Consider the following 22,927-nt stretch of genomic DNA (forward strand, 5'->3'; position numbering starts at 1 on the left):
ATGTGCACACTGTTCCTAAGGCACTATTGTTTACATGCAAATCATTCATAAAGTGAATGGTAGAAGGGCCTCTTCCAGTCCATTGTGCCACATCCTCTTTGAATTAAGTCACTTAGATCATTGGGTAAGTGATTTCTCGCTGGCTGTCATATGTATAGAGCTGCACTCATTCCCTTTTTTTGGGGCAATTTTAAAAATATAAATATGTATTTTTTGTCTTTTTTATTTTTTAAAAAGGCCATAATATGATAGTAAACTACACTTAGACATGGCTTTTGACAGATATTGTAATAATATTAGTTTCTGGTAATTTTGTTTACTTTCGTTTAGCCACTTACATTTATTTTGACAACTCATATAGCACCTTTCATACAAACATGCAGCCTTAAATGCTTCACATAAAACCCCCAGAAAATAAACAATTATAAATAAAAGTTTGCAAGACTAAAAATTCATAAAACAATAAAAGTTAAAAATAAATAAATAAAAGTCAAAAGTCAATGAAAAAAATAAACACCAGGGATAAAAAATAATATAAAAACCAGTGATTAAAGCTTAAAAACTAGGCTATAACATTATTCCAAATTAAAAGCCAGATTACAAAGATAGGTGTTTAATTTCCTATTAGAAATACAGAGAGAGCTTGCCATTCTAATATCTAGAAGCAGTGAGTTCCACAGTTTAGGGGCATAAAAACTGAAGGCACTCTCATGTCACCGGTACTTTTATGGGACAAATAAAGAACATTTAAAAGAAAAGCGGTGGAGGACCTTAGTGATCTGGCTGGAACATAAAATAAAATAAAATCACTGATGTAGTGAGGAGCACAGTCATTTAAAGCTTTATAAACAAGTAAAAGAAATCAACTCTAAAAGATACAGAAGCATATCACATACAGTGTGGATATTTATTTTATATATTATATGGGAAATGGTGTTGGTTTAAAATCAGAATCAGGTTTATTGTCAATTTACCTTGATGTTTTGGTGCATAACAATAAACATAATATATATGTTTACAATATATATCTATAATTTTATCATCCTGATTGTTTATATTGTAATTGCATTATGTTGGTTACTCTGACACACGACATCTATTACATGTCTGTATGTCCAGTACAGATTATAAAGCCCCTTGAGGCAAATTTGTGATATTGGGATATGAAAATAAAATGTACCTGATTTAAGAGAAAATATAAAATAAAAAGCATTCACTGCAAAAGTCAAGAAACATATATAGAAAATAGGAAAGATACAATAAAAATATGTACAATACATTTGTTTTAAAACGAAAGAGCTGTACAGTTTTGTGCAGGAATGTGCAAAATATTGACCAGGGAAGAGCAAAAGTTCACAAAAGTATGAAGAATATGTGCAATACAGAGACAATACAGTACAATAATAAAAGATAAGATAATATACGATTACACAATAAAAAAGAGCTGAACAAAGTGTAACAAAATATGAAAGTAGTAGTATAAAAGTAGTATAAAAATAAAAATAAAAATAGGGGCAGTATATACAGTATTGACAATAAACAGACTATTAACAAAATTGCACAAGTGGAAAATGATATTGCACAGTGAGAATGAAATGAAATTCCACCTGAAAATATCAGGTTATTGTCAGTTTTTGGTGTGTAAGTGTAAGTGGTCTACTGGGTGCAGTGCTGTCTGTGGAGTCTGACAGCTACAGGAAGGAATATGTAGAGATAATACAACACAATAATGATAGAAACATAAATATTGAAAAAAACAAAACAATATTCGAGCCACATGACACTTTAAATACCATTCCCACGTGACATGTGAGCAGCAGCTGGTAGGTGGGCTTTAGGTGAGGAGGAGAAGGAGGTGGGGCGTACACGTGCACGAGAACAAGGCGGGTACGAGCCCGCCCACAGAGCTCTGTCACGTGTTCAACGTGCGTTCAATTGGAAGTCAAGTAAACAGGTGACGTCAGAGCTTAGTCAAGTTAGCCGGAGCTAATGAAAACAAAACCGGATGGGAGCTGACGTCATTAGCCTTCAAAAATAATGTTGTCACATGTTAAACTAAGTGCATTTTATGATTCATTAACTACATACTTGAGTCATAGATGATAAAGAAAAAATGTGAGTGCTGCCACTGGGTCAGGAAACTCAGTGTTTGAAATGTTGAAGTAAAAAAAAGATAAGATAAGATAAGATATTCCTTTATTAGTCCCACAGTGGGGGCATTTGCAGTGTACAGCAGCAAAAGGGGATAGTGCAAAAAAAAAGATGCATCATCTAACACAGTAAAAAAGAGCTAAAAAAAAGTTTAACAAAATATGAACTATTTAAATAGAAGGAAGTATAAAAATAGGAGCAGTACAGTATTGACAATAAACAGACTATGAACAAAATTGCACAAGTGGAAAATGATATTGCACAGTGAGAATGAATGAATGAATGAAGTTCCACCTGAAAATATCAGGTTATTGTCAAAACAGGTGCTCTTCAAGGATGGGGCAAGTAGTTAAATAAAAATAAAGAACAGTGACTGTCCAGCTTACTTTGAAAGGAAGTCCTTGGTATAGGATGGCAGTCTGGAAAATATCCGAGGCACTCTGATTGTGAATCAAAATCCTTTTATTCAGACATGGATAACACCCATGGGTGTTATGCCTCAGCTATTTTCCAGACTGACATCATATACCAAGGACATCTTTGGCATCATACTCTAAACAGCATTTATCAGAATAAAAGAAATATAGATTTACTCTTTAAAAATATCCATAAGTAACCCCAAGTTGGTCCCAGTAATAAGAATGAAAAGGATCTTAATAAAAGTGGTCACTAATAACGGTCACTATGGAACTGTGATGCTGGAAACTTGAATTTCCCTCGGGATCAATAAATTTACTATCTATCTATCTATCTATCTATCTATCTATCTATCTATCTATCTATCTATCTATCCAATTGAACACTGTTTACATTTTTGCCAATTATTGAACTACATAATTCTTTCCAGGAAACTTTTGGGGAAATAAATCTGAAATGTATTTATAGATGCCTGCTCGTCGCTTTGGACATAAAAACAAAGCTTGACCACATATTCCTCATTTCACATAAAGCTTTTGTATCATTTGACACGGCTTTTATTTTGAAATTCTTCGCCGGGTAGGTCGTTATTAATCCCTGCGAGCTTGCTGCTTGGTGTTTAGAGTCTAGCTAGGGGAGAGAAACCGTGGGAGAATGTAGAAGACGTATGACACAAAAAGAAGTAAAGTTTAGGATTGATAAACATCTGGCAACGTGGAAGAAAAGAAACTGAACAGGTGAGTGAACGTCTCACCTGGTTTCTGTCATTTATACTTGCTCGTCTCGGCTGCTGCTAAAGAATGAAAAATGGAGGTGAAAATGTGGTTCCATCATGAGGAGGCTGCTGCACACAAACAACTGAATCAACAACAAGATCAACAACAACAGCTGCAGCAGGAACCGTGCAGGGAAAAGTCCCTAGCATGTAAAACGATGCAGAAAGGATTGCAAAGATGTCAGTAAATGGGATCCATAGAGAGCAGTCATTATGAAGCTACAGCAGCAGCTAACCTTACAGTAGCTACAGCAGCATTAGTTAGCAGAGATTGGTGTCAAGCAGCTCATGGAGGTGGCTGCGACAATCTGACAGATTACTGTAAACAGGTTGCTTTTATGTGTTTATCTGCACATATTTAGATGTGCAATGTCTCTCAATGCATACATCTTTTCTGTAGAAGAACATTTTACAATGATATGTAATGCCTTTTTGTCTATTCCTTACATTTTTCTTGTTCCTAGCTGTTATTTCTAATCTGTCTAAGTCCATTGAGAGAGATGCATAAAACCAGAGTCATGTAGGCAAGGCCAGGCAAGGCAGGGCAGCTTTATTTGTTTAGCACATTTCAGCAACAGTGCAATTCAAAGTGCTTTACATAAACATTCAAGGACATTGCAACAAAGTGCAAAAGAACATTAAGACACAACAGTTATAAAAACATTAAAGATTAGAAAATAAAAGCTAGGATAGAACATAAATAGAATATAACACACAAGAGTAAAAGCTCTAGTGCAGTATAAGATCATGTATGTACTTGGCAAATAAAGATGATTCTGATTTTCATAATTTTACACCTTGATTTTGTTTTATTTTTTTAATGTTTTTACAGGTATCACCAGCAACTTGGCAACATCTCTTCTCTCCCCTGGCTCTCCAGTGTGTTAGGACACCGCCCAACATATCATCATATCTTTAAGTCACCCAGTGCCTCTCTACCTGATAGATCATTATTGTCCCCCTGCTTCTTCACCAGTGCTAAAACTACCACCAGCAGGACAGAAGAAACACAGTGATTTTTCAACATTTTGAGCAAAGTCAGATACACCGCAGCTACCAAAGTTACCTGTTAATACTGTATTACGTTTGGTGCCCCCCAAAATCCAACTCTACCCAAGCTTTTAAACCTCAGAACTCTTCATCATTCATCAGCATTACTCAGTTCTTTCATCAGGTCAGTCCATTTTAGAAAGCTGCAAACACTACTTCGCACCATTATGGCCTCCATCACCCAGTCATCCGAGCCCGAGATCCCAGACAACCACAAAGAGAGCTGGCTGGCGCTACTTTCTGCTGCGGAAACGTATTGCCAAAAGTCTGGCTGCGACCTGGCTATACTTACAGCGTGTAAGAAGTTCCGGTCATTGGCTGGAGGCGGAGATGGGATGAGGAAACGGGATAGCAGCAGTGCCTTTCCTAAGGAGTGTGATTTCTCCTACAATGTATGGGGTCAAGGGTTTCTGGCCGAGTCGGCGCGCCGCTATATGGATGACATCGGCGTGCTGCACTCCACGACCATGCTAACAACCCAAAAGCACACACGCCAGGCGGGGAGAGAGGGAGGAACCAAGCTGGTGGTTGACCTGACCTCTGACCCTGTACACAGGGGGGTGAGTGGCCTGCATGTGCTGCATACTGCACTGTGATACTAATTTAAACAGTTCACATCCATAACATGGTGGATTTTTGTTGTTGTTCCAGAGCTTTACAGGAGATGGCGGGGTGGGCGGAGTCAGTCCCAATAGCAGACTGTATTCCCAAAGCTACCCGTCGATCTACAGCCCAGGAGCTGGGACCGGGCAGGGCGGCGGGCAGAATGACAACGGAGAGAGGGAACGGGAGAAGGGTGCGCTGGAGGCCGAGCAGAGCAGACAGAGGTCTGTGATTGAGGACTTGGAAGAAGAGTGTGAGGACGAGGAAGAGGAGGAGGAGGAGGAGGACATGGATGAGAGGAGACCCTACGGGAATGAAAGTGCTGGTGAGGAGCGACGCAAGTTCATCTGTGTATCTAAATGCTTTGATGTGCATCCACACTGAGGATTTCTCATCATTTTGCTTCAGGTGTCTTCTCCATGGACGAGGACTCTCTGTCAAGGGACTGCGAGCCGTTCTTCGAGTCCGACGGGGAGGAGGAGAGCACTGATGGTAAGATTTTGGCGTGCTGACTGAAGGTAGTCACATACTGCGCTCAGATCCACATTGGTGCATTATTCACATGCATTTTTCTACCTGATAGGCTCTCTGAGCGAGGATGCTCCTCCGCCGACGCGTGGCATGTCTATGGGTCTGCCTGCGTACTCGTCCCGTCATGCCAACCCCATGGCTCTGGCCCGCTCGCTGCCTGTATCTGTGCCCGTGTGGGGCTGCAGAGGAGGCAGAGCTCAAGGAGAAGGCAACAGTGGAGAACGGGTGAGCACATGTAATTGTACAAAAAGGCGTAGCTGCTGGTTTGCATGCAGAGATTAAAATGTTCTGGGAGTAGGGCTGCCCCCTCTTAGTCGGTTAGTCGACTAATCGGTTGGTAAACACAAGATAAGTGGTGATTTTGTTTGATTCTTTGTGGAGAAACTCAATTTTACAGATCTGTTGATTAAATCAACTAATCGATTAGTCAACAAAATTGCATGAGTTTTAGTCGACTCAAAATGTCTGTGGTCGAGGACAGCCCTGTCTAGGAGATTAGTGGGTTAACCAGCTGTCTTTGCGCTCAACTCAAATTTGATAACATGAAGTTGACTTAATTCGAACAAGGGTAGATCACCATGGTAACTTATTCTGCTGCGGAGCAAGTTAACTTGGAAGAATGTTTACTATGTAATCAGTTTCCATGACCCTGATTTGAATTCAAAAGCAGACATCCTGAAAGTTAGAAAATGAAATAATTGATAATCAAGCGAGCTGTTGTTTTTTTTGTTTTCAGTTTGTCTTGGTCTTCAGACATATTTCATGCTGTCTGAAGACCAAGACAAAGCAACTATTCAGTTGTCAGTATTCTAATGCGCCAACTAATGACCACGACCGCTCCGTCAGTTCATGTGACCGTAAAAGTGTGTGTGACAATTGTGCAAGGTCGTACCGGGCAAATATTTTACAAATCGAGAATGAAAAACAATCCGACAAGAAGTTAGCACACAAACAGAGTTCATTTCATTTCTCTCCAGATGTTCTCCTTTTTAACCACCTTTTATATATATATATATATATATATATATATATATATTTATATATATATATATATTTATATATATATATATATATATATATATATATATATATATTTATATATATATATATATTTATATATTTATATATATATATATATATATATATATATATATATATATATATATATTTATATATATATATATATATATATATATATATATATATTTATATATATATATATATATATATATATATATATTAAAGTGCTTGGATGTATCAACCATACCAGTGGTTGTGTACTCCCTCCTGTGTCATGTTAACATGTGTGTTGTCTTTCAGGTGGGCGTTGCTGACCTGGATCACATCGCTGCCAGTATGAAGGCCCTGCTGGCCCCCGGAGCCAACGATGGGACGGAAATGTTTGGGGCCCTGCCTCGGCCCCGTCTCAACACAGGGGACTTCTCCCTCAAGCACTGAGAGTGAGGCGAGTAGAGAGAAAGAGAAAGGGGTAGAGGGAGAGATGAAGGTCGTCGTGGCGGGAGGAGACCCGGGTCGGTTGGCAGATGTGACGTGCAGGGTGTGAAACAGCGTAAAAGCTAGTACCTCCATTTATTTCTCACTAACCAAAATTAACGGCACATGCTTCGAAGGAGAAAGAAATGTTGTTATGAACACTAATAACATTTTCAACACCACACCCCCCCTCCCACCTCGTCACTACACATGTCACAATACCAGCTACTACACATCCCGCAACACTACATTAGGATTAGACCTCAAGACGTGTGTGTGGTAGCCCCCACTGCACTGACCAACAAGGACACTAAAACAGGGTGTATAGTAGGCTAACTGGCTAATTGTTACGCACCTTGTGTGCTGATCAGGTTTGCCCTTTTGGTAAAATCACTTGTGAATTGATGAGAATCTGGGGAGCAGCCATCTGTACCCGGTCGATTGTTGGCTTCAGTGCTGCATGCTAAATGCTATTTTACCTTAAACGATACATGGCAAAGAGTGGCAGTTTGGTCACGCTCCTGAAACATGATATAAAACTAGCTTAAAGGAATAGTTTTAACATTTTAATCTCTTATGTCTGTGTGCGTGAGCTAGACCTGAGACACAGTCAGCTTAGCTCAGCATAGACTGGAAGCAGAGGGAAACAGCCTGGCTCTCTCTGAAGTTCAAAAATACACCTGCCAACACCTCTAAAGCTCATTAATTAACGTGTTGCATACTTTTTTTCGGTACACAAGCAGGAATGTAAACTAACAAGTTACATCCTGTAACTATTTCTCGACAGCTTGTCCATCCGCCCAGCGTCTCTGGCTACAAGCTGCATTCACGTAATGTTGACAAACTGAGAAGAGCAAGGAAACAACCTGCGTGTGATCCTGGGTGTTGTTTGCCAACATTACACGTAACTCCACTTAAAATTTACATTTTGACATTTCTGTATGTCTCTTTGTGTTTTCTAGTGAGCTTTAAAAGTGTTGGCAGGTGTGTTTGTGAACTTCAGAGAGAGCCAGGCTAGCTGTTTCCCCCTGCTTCCAGTCTTTATGCTAAGCTAAGCTAAGCATCTCCCAGCTCTAGCTCACGGCCCTGCCATTATTATATATGCTGAAGTTTTAACATGAAGCACAAGAGCCAGTGATCTCCCAGGAATACATGGATGTTTCCCTGCATGCTCTTATTATCTACTGGGTAAGTCGACCAACAGGCCAGTTGTTGACGTCCACCCCCCCCCCCACCCCCCACCCCCACCCCGCAAAAAACACCAGTCTATTCCTTCAAGGGGTAGAAACCAGAGAAATGGTTTATTAACATGAAGCTTGTGGCTTTTCAAAATGTGAGCGGAGGACACCAGCACCTCCTCATAACATGCCTATTTGTACTTTTACTTTTGCCAATGAATGACTGACTGATAGAATGATTGTAAATCAATACTGAGTTATTTTTTTTTTTTTTTTTTTTTTGCTCCAGTAATCTTGATGAAATGACCGAATGAATGAGAAAGTGACTGTGAGAGAGAGAGAGAAAGAGATTTGAAAGGAACAAATGTCCATCTCTGACATTTCAAAAACAAATAAAAATGTTCCGTTAAGTACTTTTGTTTCAAATAAAGGAGCAACACCAAGAGAGAAAAAGACTCGTGGTATATTTGTGTGTGAGGATGTAATATTGTTAAAGGCCTCTAGAGGGCCTCAGTACTCTACTGAAGTTAAGAAGTGATCTGATTTCTGCTCAGCCCTAAAGGTATCACACAGAAATAATGCAATGTCAGTGTTTTTACACAATAGTTGAATTTATTGACTAAATTCAGCACATAAAAAAAGATAAGTTAAACAAGCACTCAAGTACATGCAAAGTCCTGCGTGTTAAAAAAAACATACAAAACATTGCCTAAAACTAATTTAAATAAAATACATAAATAGATACGCAATAGTAAATTAAATAAGTAGCCATCTTTGGATATAATATGAGATGAATAACCTTTCTTCATGCAATCAGAGAAAGCAAACAAAGATGCCACAACGTTCTGCTTTATAACTCCAACACTTGTTCCCCAAACATCATAAGCTCTCCATCTCCTTTCCCGACACCTTCTTAGGTTTACTACTTACTACTTGACCCTCCCTCCCCCCATCCCTCCCTTCATGCTCAACCCTCAACTGTGTCACTGATCATTTTTTCCGAATGAGGCAGAATGAATTTGTGCCAACCCAGAACCCGGGGAAAACCTTCTCCTGGATGTCGGCTTTGAACTTGTGAATCAGCCGCACCTCCTCTCCGTCCACCGTGAGGAACTTGATGATGCCGGCGGGCTGGTCCAAGTAGATGCCTATCGTGGAGGTCAGGGGGAGCTGGACGTCCACATTCTCGCTGTTGTGCCAGACTTGGTAGCAGGAGCCAGACCAGCCGGCGCCCCAGGAGTTGATGTTCTCTCCGAGGCCGCAGGGGCCGCGAGGGTCCTGGCCCTTCCTGGGTGCGTTCTCACCGACCACCCCGATCACCACCCAGCCATTGTAGTCCACCTCCCAGTACCCTCGATAGCTCTTCACACCCTCCTTACACAGCACCTAAACAATGGAGGAGGCACACAGCAGCTACAGTCCAAAGTTTTACAAAATGATTTATCGATTACTTTATTAACATGAAATTAATGTGCAGGTTTAAGTTTAAGTAAAATAAGTTATACATAATGTAAATAAAATAAGTGTACCATTAAACTCACAGTTTATAATGAGCATTTTTCTGATATTTTATAGTTTTTTCAAAGCAGATATTCACACATCCAGCAATCTCAGATGCAGGTGTGTTGGAAAGAATCACGAGTCTTGAGAAAAGAAGATCCCGCACACTGCTCTTGTTCAGCAGCATCCCCATTTATTGATCAGACGTTTTGGTCAAACACTCTTGCCGAAGGTCCAGAGAGACTGAAACGTTTTGTCTGATATTTTATGAAAAATAACTGAACTGCAATTTGAATGCAGTTTATCTAGTGAAAGTTTATTCTTAAAAATCTGTAAACAACACAGAATCCTCAAAAGTATTTAAAAAGAGACCAGTGGTGGAAAGTAAGAAACTACATTTACTGAAGTAACATTTTTGAGGTGCTTTGAGTATTTCCGTTTTATACTTCTACTCCAATATTTCTGCTTTAGTACATTTCAAATGGAAATATTGTACTGCACTTATTTAACAGGGGTAGTAATTGTTTGTAAAGGAGTATTTTAACATTATTGTATTGGTACTTAAAATTAAAGGGACATATCATGGTCATTTCCAGGTTCATACTTGTATTTCGGTTTTCAACTAGAACATGTTTACATGCTTTAGTTTTCAAAAAACACATTATTTTTCTCATACTGTCTGTCTGAATATATCTGTATTCACCCGCTGTCTGAAACACTCTGTTTTAGTGCCTGTCTCTTTAAGACCCCTTCCTAAAAAAAAAACAGTCTGCTCTGATTGGCTTGTAAGAAAAATATGGTGCACCTTTGCAAAGGTAGTTCTCAAACAGTGGGTGAGATATTCTAATGAGCCTGCATGTGACATAGGAAGGGGAGACAAATCTGAATGGCTTGTTGAATTACATGTTTTCTGATCCCACAAAAAATTGACTGGGTTGTCAGTTTGAGTGTTTGGTCGGCACTCCTGATACCCAAATGTATGTGCACAAGTACCGAAAAAGTGAGTTTTTCATATGTCCCCTTTAAGTAAAGGATCTGGCTACTTCTTCCACCACTGGAGACTGATTTTAACATCTAACAGCCAGCATATCCTCTTGCTTGTACATCCTAACATGACTAAATGAACTGAGGGTGTAATATGTAAAATTCTGCATAGAAATTACAGCACCATTGTGTTTAGCTACATTTAAAGTTAAATTAAACGTATTGTTTTAGTCTCCTCATCTCAGTCTCCTGAGATGTTGTCAAACCTGTCCAATTACTGAGCAACATGTGTCCATGTGACTGAGTTACAAAGCATTGTTTTGGTTGTAATTGGACAGTGTAACCCAATAAAAACCACATACAAGAAAGATAAGTTTTGTCTACGATTTAGACAACACTGTAGGTGTGATTCCTCCCTAACCTCATGACCAGAGGCAGGCCTACCTGTGGAGAGTGTTCATATCTCTCAGGTCTGTTGGGATATGGGCAGACTGCATCTGACGTGCGGGCCACCTTGGACCCGCCCTCTGAAATCCACAACAGTTTCTGTGCAGTTTTATCATCCAGAGAAAGCGGCAGCCAATCTGAGAGGAAAAATTTATTATTATATTTACATTTAACTAGGCTTATTCAACTTGTGTTCAAATGACCCAGGAAACAAAAGTGTTTACATTACATTTATTAGTATAAATAAATAATTTAATTTAATTTTTATTTCTTAAAGATGAATTATTGCCTTAAACCTGAATTTAAATATTTACTTTCTAAATTGTTTTTTGTTTAATTTATTATATTTATCTTTGCACACTAAAGACTCCACACTCTAGTTTCCACTAATAGCTTGACTTCATATTGTGTGGCATCAATTAGTATCAAAACATTTTTTTTTTTTTTTTTTTACATATGACATTTAAAATGAAAACAAAGTGAAAAAGCCGTTACGTTTCATGAAGTCAGCCCTGGTGGTGGGTTCAGGGATATTTGGCTCGTATGGCGGCGGCAGATTCTCTGAGGAGAGATAAGAGAATTAAAAGGGAATAATAATATTCAACTTTATCATGAATGGATAATCACATTTACATGACACCATCTATTTAAAGTAATGAATAGTTCTCTTTATTCTTTGGTGATGTACAATAAAGACCTCCCAAGAGTAATACACCATGATGCTCATTACCTTCTACAGCACTGCCGTTTTTTCTTCCTGCAAAGGAAAAACATAGAGTTTCATTTCACTGCAATAATATATATAATAATGTATGTAATGTAAGTACTTAAATACAATAAAATAAGTGACTAATACAATAACGATAAAATAGAATAAAAGTATACAACTTAAATACAATAAAATAAGTGATTAATAAAATAATGAGTAAATATAATAAAATGTTTACAACTTAAATACAATGAAAATGTCATTATAAAATAACAATACAATTCTACTCTATTTCATTGTTATTTTATTAATAAAACCAAAATAGAATAAAATTGTACAATTTAAATATAATAAAATTTGTGAATAAGATAATGTAAAAATGTCTATACACCATTCTTGATCAAAGGCCAAAGGATCTGAGTACTTCTTCCACCACTGTATATAGAATATGTTTTATGGCCTCATATGAACTTCTTTAACACATTTCTTTAATGCTCAACACTCGTAAGGGTGGCACCGACAAGTAAACTTCAGTCAGCTCCTTTTTAGCTTCTCATCTTCCTCTGTAGCCTCTCCCTTCATCAATGCTTCCGTCAGGCTGCCGTTGATCGACAGTAAATCACCTACGACTCTCAACATATACAGTAGATCACAGAGGATGTGTGCTATGTGGGTTTTAGGTTTCTACATAAGGAATCTGGAGGCCGGAGCATCCATCTGAGGAGGACACACATCCCTGCCACTGACAGCAGGGAGTCTAATTCTCAGAGTATTTCTGTATGATGCTGTTACTTCACACCGCCGAGGGCTTTGGGTTTGTCATGTAGTGGGCTGGTGTTATAATCTCTGTTGTTGGTTCCTCCTCCAGTCTGTGAGTCATTCTGTCTTCTGACATTCGGAGAAAACTGTGATCCAATACTGGCCGGTCAGGTCAGTCCCCCCTCTGCATAAATAAGTTTTCCACGCTCAAGTTACTGTTTCTCACATTTCAAACAGATAACTAACTCATCGCTCTTACTCAACTACCAGATTATGTTACATCACCACATTAGCTCATTTTCTGTGTCCTTTGCTATTGCCAAATTTAGACAGAACAGCCTCAATTCTCCTGATTCCATATAAGGGCGCTTCAAAGTGTGATTTCCATATAGCTCATGCTGTGTAGTAAATGCATTAGTGGGCCTGAGAACAGGCTTTCTATACTTAATATAAGGCTTATTATAACCACCAGTTTTTAATGTTAAAAATAGCATGTTCTCACTGAGTTTGAGAATATCCCATATATATGATTCTGCATCAGCTTGTTTCAACTCTCATTGAATATATGTATCGATTAAATTAAGAGAAATATTTAAACCCAAGATCACATAGTTTTATTGCTATATCATACCAGCAGATTCTACATTGTCATTTTATACGCTTTTCTCTTGTGTAGGGACAGTGTGTAGGATTTCATGGCATCTAGTAGTGTGGTTGCAGATTGCAACCAACTGAGTACACCTCCGCTCACTCCTCCCTTTCCAGGATTGTGGTAACGTGAGCCGTTGAGTGCAAAACCGTGGTAACGCTATTCGCCTCATTCAGAGGCCATCCTTACCATAATAACACTACTTTAGGAGCAACAAAGTCAGACTGCGGCTGACGGTACCACGGTTTTGCATTCTACCGCAGTTTCACAAGTGTGTCGGAGAACCACTGTGGCCTTCAGGTAACATAAAAAACACGAAAGTCTCTCTCTAGAGCCAGTGTTTGGTTTGTCCGTTCTGGGCAACTAAACATGGCGGAGCAACACGGCGGACTCCGTGAAGAGAGACCTGCTCCCTATGTAGATATGAAGGGCTCATTCTAAACTAAAAAACACAACGATTCTTATTTTCAAGTGGTTTTACACACAGTGAAAACATTCTTATTAATATTACTGTATATTTCATTTCTGCTAATAGAAATACTACATTCTGACCCTTTAAATATCTATAAATGTTTGTGGGTTTAAACAACGTTTGGCAATTTGCGGGTGAAATGCTGGAGTGCCACATGGTTTAAGGTTGTTCTTGCAACAATAACTGTGGTTGCTTATAGTTCACTTTGTTAGTGATTTAATGACTACAGTTTGAACAGAATGGAAGCAGATGATAATCAGGATAAAATACCATCAGATAAAGTTTTCACCCTCTCAGGAAGAGCACAAAGAAATTAGCTTTAAAGTCACAGATTTAAAAAGCTATATGACCTGCGATAACCCTGCACAACCAATCACTACATGACATTTACATTATTGTAAAAAGCCATATTATTGTACAGTAATAGTCCAATCGAAGCAGTTACGTGCTGCATATTCTGACATTTAATGTCTGGTGCTCCTGTCAGCGTCTTTCAGGTGGGATGATTTATCCCGTGACATGTGCGAGCCTGAGGAAACATAACCTCTTCAGCCTGCCTGACCCTCAGCTGGGGACACCAGCAGCATTATAACCAGGAGGAAACATTGGGAGTCTGGTATATAACATCTGCAGGATGTGATCGAGGGGGTGGCGTTGCCTTCCCCGAATCGTGTTAGCCTGCGGTTCTTCTAAGTGTGCCGAATGTGTTGTGAGAGGGCCAACTTTAAGCTTTAAAGGCAGACATCCTCGGCTGTCCCTTTAAAAGTCTAAAATACTGCGCCGTAATTAAAAATCTAAATATATATACGGCCTTACTGTTATGCAGGAGACCATTATGTCAAACACAATTACCTGACTGAAGCCACTAAGACCAGAAAATGTGATAATTGACTGGGCATGCAGAAATATTAATTGGACCCTACTGAGGCTTAAGGGTCTAATTACAGAGCAGATTTTGGAGATTGTCCACGTGTCCTCACTGACTTCAGCAGCAGGCCCGGCGTCAATCTGACCAGCAGATGGACAGAGCAGGAGGAGAGGAGGACAGATTTGGCAGGACAGAGAGTGAAGGTCATGTTGCCTTTAGAGATTGCTGGAGCAGAGAGACGCTGGTGACAGATCACTTCATTCGTCTCTCTGTCCTGATCTCGTCCATAAAAGGAACGCAGCAGGTGAGACACGATGAAAGAAACGTCTTGGGGAATAGTGTTGACTCAATCCAGGCATTAAGAAGAATTACTGAGGATAGATGAGAAGACAGACGTATAATATATCCATCTCCAAATGTGTAAAATGTTTCTGGCTTCTATCTGAGGGGAATGAGGTGATCACCCTGACCTCAGGCGACCTTGGAGTGAGATATCAGGCTGGCAGTAAGTGTGGTAGGTGATTGGAGATCAGTCAGCGTTGTGAAGGTTAAATCCTGGTGGATGCCTGTCCAAGCTCAGCGGGATCAACAGGAAAGCCTCGCAGAGATAAACGCCTCGTCGAAATGATTGATGATTTGACATCACAGCATTAAAGACACGGAGGAGATGGAGTAGGATGCACGAGTGAGGTCTGAGGCTTTGGAATATTTAAAGGCAGAGGGACCATAAAGAAGACACCTCATGAATCAAGTCAGGGATATTGGATGATGAAACTGATGGAGAAAAAACTGTCAAGTAACTGAGCTGGATTAGTGTGTAACTTCAAAAGGACAAAAGATCTCTGTGGAATCACAGCAACGAGAAGATACAAAAAGTTACGTCCTCCCGAGCACATGTTTAAAGGATCAGCCTGCCAAAAGGTCAACGTTGGATCTTGATGAGGTTGTTTGCTTTGGACGGCCGTATCAGACTTTTTCCATTCCCAGATTCCCCTCACAGTGGGACAGAGCTACATTATCTGTGCGGATCAGGTTCAAAACATCCCAGTGAGACTGCAAGATCAGAAGATAGTGAGATGAGGTGGAGGGAGAGAGAAGAACATAGTTGGCATGGGCCCCTGGCTCATCCCTCTGGTTCCTGTCAAGAATCCTTGGCTGGAAGCCCTGCGCACATGTGACGTGGAGATGGGAAGGAAGTAAAACACATGGCGAGACAGATGGATGAAGGATTCTGGGAAAAGGAAGAATTCAAGAGGAAGGGCTGGCACAAAAACAAAAGGGACTGATCTATAAAGTGTGAATCCTCCTTGGGGCTCCTGCACAGAATTGCCACATTAAATACATTATTCAATTATGTTTAGTGTATTTTAATGCAACCAACGTTAGCTGATCACATTAGTTTACTATCTATCAGTTATGGTGACAAAGTTTTGATTCCTTAAATTCCTTAAAGAGACATCTAAGTGCAGAGGACGGGGTTCCGTATGTTACGTAATGTTTTTTTTTTACATTTTGGGACTTGAATCACTGTGCAGCATTTCACACTTCATTACTGCCACTGCCAGAGGAGGGATTAGTGACATTGGGGCTGGGAGTTGGGAGGGGGAGTAATGGGGTGTCTGAGTTATGGAAGCACTAGAAATACCCAAAAGAAGCAGGAGAGGGACAATAGATGTTGATATGAAGAACTACCAGCAGTAGTGGCAGAGCTGAGAGAGGCGCGTCATGAAACAAGACAGATATACAAGCTCTGAAACCGCAGATGAGGCTTTGACATTAAGAAGAATTCAGTAAGTGATGGCACAAGTGCAGAGGAAACCATAACCGCCCCTGGAGAGGATCATTAATGCACGTCGTTGACATGAGTGATGATCCAGAGAAAAACTGGCAGAATCCAAGGTGAGGTGCTGACTTACAGGGATGGTCAGCATGAGGTGGCTTAACAGCATCAAATAAACAGCATATGAAGCACATGATAAAAGAGTGTGAAAAGCAATAAAGAACTTTTCTTCTAAAGTGGTGACAGACGGAATAATTATTGAATAAAATAAAGATTTGAACATTTACAAATAGTGTTGCACAAAGAGAGAGAACATAACAAACTACTATGATTGTGATTATGAATACTCTGATGCTCCAAAGCTGCTAATAGTAAGAAAGGAGTTATTATTTCAAATTCATTTCAGTGCAGAAGAAGAGAAGATAAAAATCTTGGAAAGCACGAAAATTAGAAACTGAGCTTAGTTTAAGAGGCCACAAATTTTACTCAATCAGAGAATTATAAAAAAACACATTACATCCTTAAATTATAACAAAGTATAATATATTTTAACTTCTATCTTTGCTAAGAAATATAAGTGCGAGGCTAACTGTAATCAATGCTAAATGACAAACAAGTGATGCATTCACTCTGTAATGTCCCTCACAGGCCCCCATAGAGACTCAGGTGTGGATGGTTTCTTACCTGCTTTCTTGGGCACGGGCATGATTTCCTTGGTGCTCACGGCGCTGACTGGCATCAATCGGGGAGATCTTGTGATAGTGTGGCTGAGAGTCTCTGGAGGGTCTCTCTTATTGACTTCCAAATGAGGTGCGGAGGGGGGGGGAAACGAGTGTGTGTGTGTGTGGGAGGGAGGGGATGAGCAAAAGTTTTGGTGGGATGTAATGGTCACCCAAAGGGACGGTCCTGTCACATGAAACTCTGGATCCTTTCTAGGGATCAGATAGGTGGAGACGAGCAAATGCCCAGTATATTGCCAAGTATGCACGCTCTTTTGCATACACATGGACTGAGCATGTGCGTGAGGCACACACCCCAGATCTGACAAACACATTCATGTGAAACTAATTTGAGTTATGGAAAGATAATTTTACAGCAATGTGGGGGGGTCAAAGGTGGAGCCCACATGTCTGGAATATTTAGAGATGTTGGTGCCTGAATTCATGTACATGCAGTTGATACTTGTGCTTTGTTTTGTCACCTTGGCAACATGATGACCTCTGACCCAAGAACGAACGGCCGCTGATTTTGAAACTGCACCTAAAACTGACCCTGACACAAGCTATAGGTGTTTGTGTCTGTATGGGAGGAGTCAGTATTTAAGAAGGCAGCCAGCTACTCACCGAGAGCTGTCGACAATCTCGGATGCCATCAATCAGCAGTTGCTGGAAGTGCTCGCTGGCAGAGAAGTTGGGGCAAAGAGTACTAAAGTGCTGGTGTGGTCAGGGCTTGAAAATAACAGCTTGTAACTCTGCGCGCAGATGTTGCTGACATTTACCAGTCGTCTCAAGTAACCACTTTTAATTGAGCACAAGGTTCATTTGTAATGAAGGTGTCATTATTTCGGCTTTTATCTCCCACATTTCATACTTACATTGAAAAAAGATAAATTCTTAAATATAAATGTTGGAAAGTAGTTAAACATTTCAATTTCTTTTCCATGTAAAGCACTTAATCTGGTTTCAATGAGTACTAAATACATAAATCTTTTGCTTCTTCAATTTTATTTATTTACTTAATCTAATGCCCGGGTAGGGGCAGTGCAGCTTGGGTGAAATAATATTTAGAAATATTTCTGCGGAGGCCCTGCAGTCCAAAAACATCATTTTTAAACTTGTGCACATGCTATTATCTTGTTGGCATTAGATATGGATCTTGTGCGCTCAGGATGGATCTAATGTCTTGTACACACAAGATCCATATCGTGTCTGCACCACAATAAAAAACATTATCAACAAATGTCAAACAAATGCATACATTTGCAATAAGTTAAATTAACATTTGCATGAGAAAAAGCTAGTAGGTCTTTAAGCCTTAGAAGGTGCTAAACACGGAATTCAGAGCATATCTATTGCCTCCGCACGGCTCTCAACATGGCGACGGCCGGCCCGACGATGTAAACAAAGGGAGGAAAAGCTCTGATTACAACACGCAGAGGGAGAGTGACTTCTGCTTAGGTAGACATTACTCCTCTATATCTTAGACAATAGTTGTTTGCTGCTATATTAATGCTCTAGATATCGTATAGAGAACCTTTAAGGATCAAATAGACAAGACATAAAACAACAAAACACCTGCTATCAGGTGTTGTTCATGAGATTTTGCTCACTCTCAGTAACATGTATCTAAAAGTATTATCAATAAATCTACTCAAAAGTAAAATTACTCATGAACCAGAATGGCACCTTTCAAACTTTTATATTATATAATTTATATTATTGGATTAGTGCCAGCACTTTTGTCACAGGGGTGAATTAGAGCAGCAGAGGAAGGAGGAAATGCAGACGATCATGGACAGTACAATGTGAAGGTGTATATGGGCTTACAGGCAGGCAGGTGCAAGGTCCAAGGCCAAGGTTAAAGCTAAGGTTCATGTAACAGAAGCTTGAAAACAACATAGAAGGGGCCTGACGAGGGAATGAGGTGCAGGTGGGGAGAAGTTCATGTGAGGAGACCGAGGTGATTGCAGGGCAGATGGGAGTGTCAGGATCTGGGATGACATCTGGTGGACAGGTAAAGATTAACACCGAATGGGTTTGGAACAGTGGGAATGTGGCTGGAGGGAGGGACAGAGTGGCAGAATGTGACACACAACTGAGGAGGATTTGTGATATTAATATGAACTGTAAGCAGCATTTTAATGGTTGTTTAATTGTACCTACTTTATTGTTTGGTAGTTAAAGGACCAGTGTGAAGGATTTGGCGGCATCTAGCAGTGAGGTTGCAGATCGCAACCAACTGAAACTTCTCCAGTGTGTCAAGCGTGTAGGAGAACTACGGTGGCCGACACGAAAACGCAAATGTCCCTCTCTAGAGCCAGTGTTTGGTTTGTCCGTTCTGGGCTACTGTAGAAACATGGCGGCCAGCTCATTCATCATGAAGAGGACCCGCTCCCTATGTAGATATAAATGGCTCATTCTAAGGTAATGAAAACACAACGTTTTTTATTTTTACACTAAAGAAAACATAGTTATAAATATAATTTTCCATTTCTGCCAGTAGATCCCACTAAATGTTGCACACTGTTCCTTTAAATCTATAGCACTGCATCATCATTTATACACTGGTCATATAATAAGTTTATGTAAAATTCTTAGTATCTATCAGGCAAATGTGGTGGAGCAGAAATATAAAGCAGCATAAAATGGAAATACTCAAATAAAGTACAAATATGTCAACATTGTAAGTACTTGAATAAATGTCTGCAACACGTTTTCATCCCGAATCGTCAAATACTGACGCTTACTCAAACCCCTCGGTGCCTCTTTCCAGCTGCAGTAAACACGTATCTAATGTTGTGAATCAATCAAAAAATTCCTTAGGTTCAGGCAACAAAATCACTTAGTTATGTTTAGGACAACAACAACATTGGGCTTATAATGACTATGTTTTTACACTGGACACGAACAAACAGCTGATTGTAACGTGAAAGTGAAACGTAACGCAGGACGGGAGACGAACAGTGGTCTCCTGGATGAAAGCCCTGTGTTGTTTGACCTACCCGCTCTGTGTGTCTCTTTCGCTCTTTAAAATACGAGACCACAGCACTTTCTCTGAGCTGCCGTTATACTGCCGTTAAATGGTGCCCTGTGCAGCGGTATTGAATATCAAAGCAACGGTATTTGACGCCCTGGTAATGAGAAGAGTCTGATGTCTCTTGTTATTAGCAACAACAGTCAGTAATACATGCTCACCAAATGAAAAGCAATAAAGAATCAGATAATGTTTGGAGGGTTTCGTCTTAATTGATACAAGTTAATAGGAAATAACTCCCTGTCATGAGAAAGAGTGCTATCAGAAGAAGAATTTTAATGAAGTTTAACTACCGCTTATCGCCGACTCCTATAATACCAGATATGCTCCGTGTGAGGCATGAAAACTAATTTCAACACCTGCTGCTTACTGCTGTCAGTGAGAGTGCTTAAATAGTACCCTGACCCCTGGGTGTGTTTAAGGGGCGCTATGCATAACATTATACAGTCAATGACCCCCCCGGCCACCATTAAATGCCCTTTCATCATGTTACTTCATTACACGTTAACATGGTGGTGCTATATGGTGACATGTATAGCATGATTGGGCGTGGGGGATACAATAAGTGTGAGGCTGTAATGTGTGGAGGCCTGCTGGGATGCTTTTCAGGGACTCCTGGTAGTTTTCTCGGTTCTACTCTGATTGACGCAGCAGGTGCTTCTTCCTTCTCACCTCCTCTCACTCGTGTGTTCAGCGGCTCTCAGTATGTTTATTCCACTCAAGTCTCCGAAACAACTGCTGTTAATAACTTATTGTGAATAATGCAGAGGTGGAAGAATTCAGATTCTTTACTTCAGTAGAAGTACCAATACAACAATGTACAGATATTATATTACAAATACAACTCCTGTATTTAAAATCCAGTAAAAATATAGAAGTATTATCAGCTAAATGTATCAAAAGTAAAAGTACTCTTGGAGGTGGGACCACAGAGATATAAGTAGGTGCTGGGAAAGTGGTGTGAGAATTTTTATTTATTTATTAATTTATATTTATTTATTATTTTTATTATTATTATTATTATTATTATTATTATAATAGTTTTTATATATTATATTTTTTACATTTCTTATTTATTTTTTATTATGATAATCTTTTCAGTTACTATCTGTTACCATATGTACATATTGCTTGATTTGTTATGGTTTAGGTTGTTGTAGTCATTTTCTTAAGGTAACAATAAAAAGCTTGATTAAAAAAAAAAAAGTAAAAGTACTCGTTGGCCCCTGTGACGGATATATTATTATATATTACATTATATGGATGCACCAGATGCACTTTACTGTTGTAGCTGCTCAGGGTGGAGCTAGTTTTAACTACTTTATATACAGTTAGTTTAGTCCAGTAGTTCCCAACCTAGGAGTCGGGCCCCTTCTAAGGGTCACCAGATAAATCTGAGAGGTCGTGAGATGATTAATGGGAAAGAAAAGAAGAATAAAACTAAGTTATACTGCAAAAACTTTTAGTGAAATGTTAAAAAACTAAAAGATTTTGGGCTACAAACTTATTTAAAGAGAACCTGTTTTGCTCATTTTCACAAAACACTCTGTTTGAGCTCCTTGGGCTTTGGACTTTGCAGACCTTTTACATGCAAAAAAAAAATAGAAACACAAAAGGTCCTCTTTAAAAGAAACAATGATAGTTTAGAGGGGAAATGTCTCTTTGGTGGAACATTTAACAACTCATAGACATCTGAAACGTGACAGTGCTTTCTTGTAAGGGGTCACAAGTCAAAAATGTTGGGAACTACTAATTTAATCTTTAACAATGTGTTGTATTTTATAAGCTTATCATACTGTATATGCTTTATGTAAAACATTAAGCTGAAATGTAACGCTGTGAAATAAATGTAGTGGAGTAAAAAATTCAATTTTTCCTTGTGAACTGTAGTGGAGTAGAAGCAGAAACAGAAAATGGAGATAATAAAGTAAAGTACAAGCACCTCGACATTATACTTGAATAAATGTACTTAGTTACTTTCCACCACTGATCGTTCCTCTCCTAATAAAGCCACAGCAGCTATGAGAAGTAGAATTCCTCATGACATACTATATATTATATTATGACATAATATTTTAGTCATAGAGCATCATTAATGAAGCGTGCATGGTTAAAGTGTCCAGATTTACAGCGTGACAACGACAGGCCAAAATCAACAGGCCCCCTCAGCTTTAGTGCAACATAAACCTTGTGACTTCTCCTAAATCACGACTTGTCATGAGAGGGGGGTTGTCCTGCCTGTCACATGGTGTCATGCTGACATTGGTGGTCTCCAGGCGACAGAGAGCCGTGAGATTTATGAGTAACTGCTGCTATGCAAGCGGCAGCCTATTTCATGTATGTAACCTCTCCCTCCGTCTGCCATCATGCTTTCATCTGCAATATTTCACTATATTATCATATACCTAATATCCTTTCTCCATGTTGTTAAAACCATGAGAGCACCATCTTGTCACTTAACTGTTACGGGTTTACATAGTATTTCAATTATTTCAAATGATTCACATACCATTTGAAATGATTTACAGCCTCTGCTGGCCTCTGCATTTTAGTTTGTATTTTCTGCATTCCCTTTTGACAACAGGATGTGTGCTAAGGACAGTTTAAATATGTGTGGCTGGAGTAAGGAGCAGAGCCTCATATGATGTTCATTTTCTTGAGTAAAGCCAAGGATGCAATGACAGGAAGGAGACAAGTAGTTTCATCTGCTTTGTGAGAGGAGGAAAAAGCCTAACCTACCTAGCTCTTCCCGCAAGGGGATTCGTCTTTTGCCAGGCCGCCATTGTAAATAAGAATTTGTTTTTAAT

General features: G+C 39.5%; 2 protein-coding genes across 2 annotated transcripts; one reads left to right on the forward strand and one right to left on the reverse strand.

Moving 5' to 3' along the window:
• Positions 1–3,146: 3,146 nt before the first annotated feature.
• akt1s1 (AKT1 substrate 1 (proline-rich)) lies at positions 3,147–8,652 on the forward strand. The gene is made up of 6 exons (XM_074655912.1): positions 3,147–3,305; positions 4,176–4,953; positions 5,045–5,321; positions 5,405–5,488; positions 5,580–5,752; positions 6,848–8,652. The coding sequence occupies exons 2-6, from the start codon at positions 4,561–4,563 to the stop codon at positions 6,983–6,985; spliced, it is 1,065 nt and encodes a 354-aa protein (XP_074512013.1). The 5' UTR covers positions 3,147–3,305; positions 4,176–4,560; the 3' UTR covers positions 6,986–8,652.
• A 137-nt stretch (positions 8,653–8,789) lies between these two features.
• LOC141780614 (tripartite motif-containing protein 16-like protein) lies at positions 8,790–17,170 on the reverse strand. The gene is made up of 5 exons (XM_074655914.1): positions 17,052–17,170; positions 11,861–11,887; positions 11,626–11,691; positions 11,128–11,267; positions 8,790–9,585 (listed from the first exon to the last, which is right to left on the reverse strand). Exons 1-5 carry the CDS (start codon positions 17,104–17,106, stop codon positions 9,190–9,192), a joined length of 684 nt encoding a protein of 227 aa, XP_074512015.1. The 5' UTR covers positions 17,107–17,170; the 3' UTR covers positions 8,790–9,189.
• Between the last annotated feature and the right edge of the window lie 5,757 nt (positions 17,171–22,927).

The sequence above is a fragment of the Sebastes fasciatus genome, chromosome 13 (genome assembly GCF_043250625.1).
Source record: "Sebastes fasciatus isolate fSebFas1 chromosome 13, fSebFas1.pri, whole genome shotgun sequence".
Classification (NCBI taxonomy): Eukaryota; Metazoa; Chordata; class Actinopteri; order Perciformes; family Sebastidae; genus Sebastes; species Sebastes fasciatus.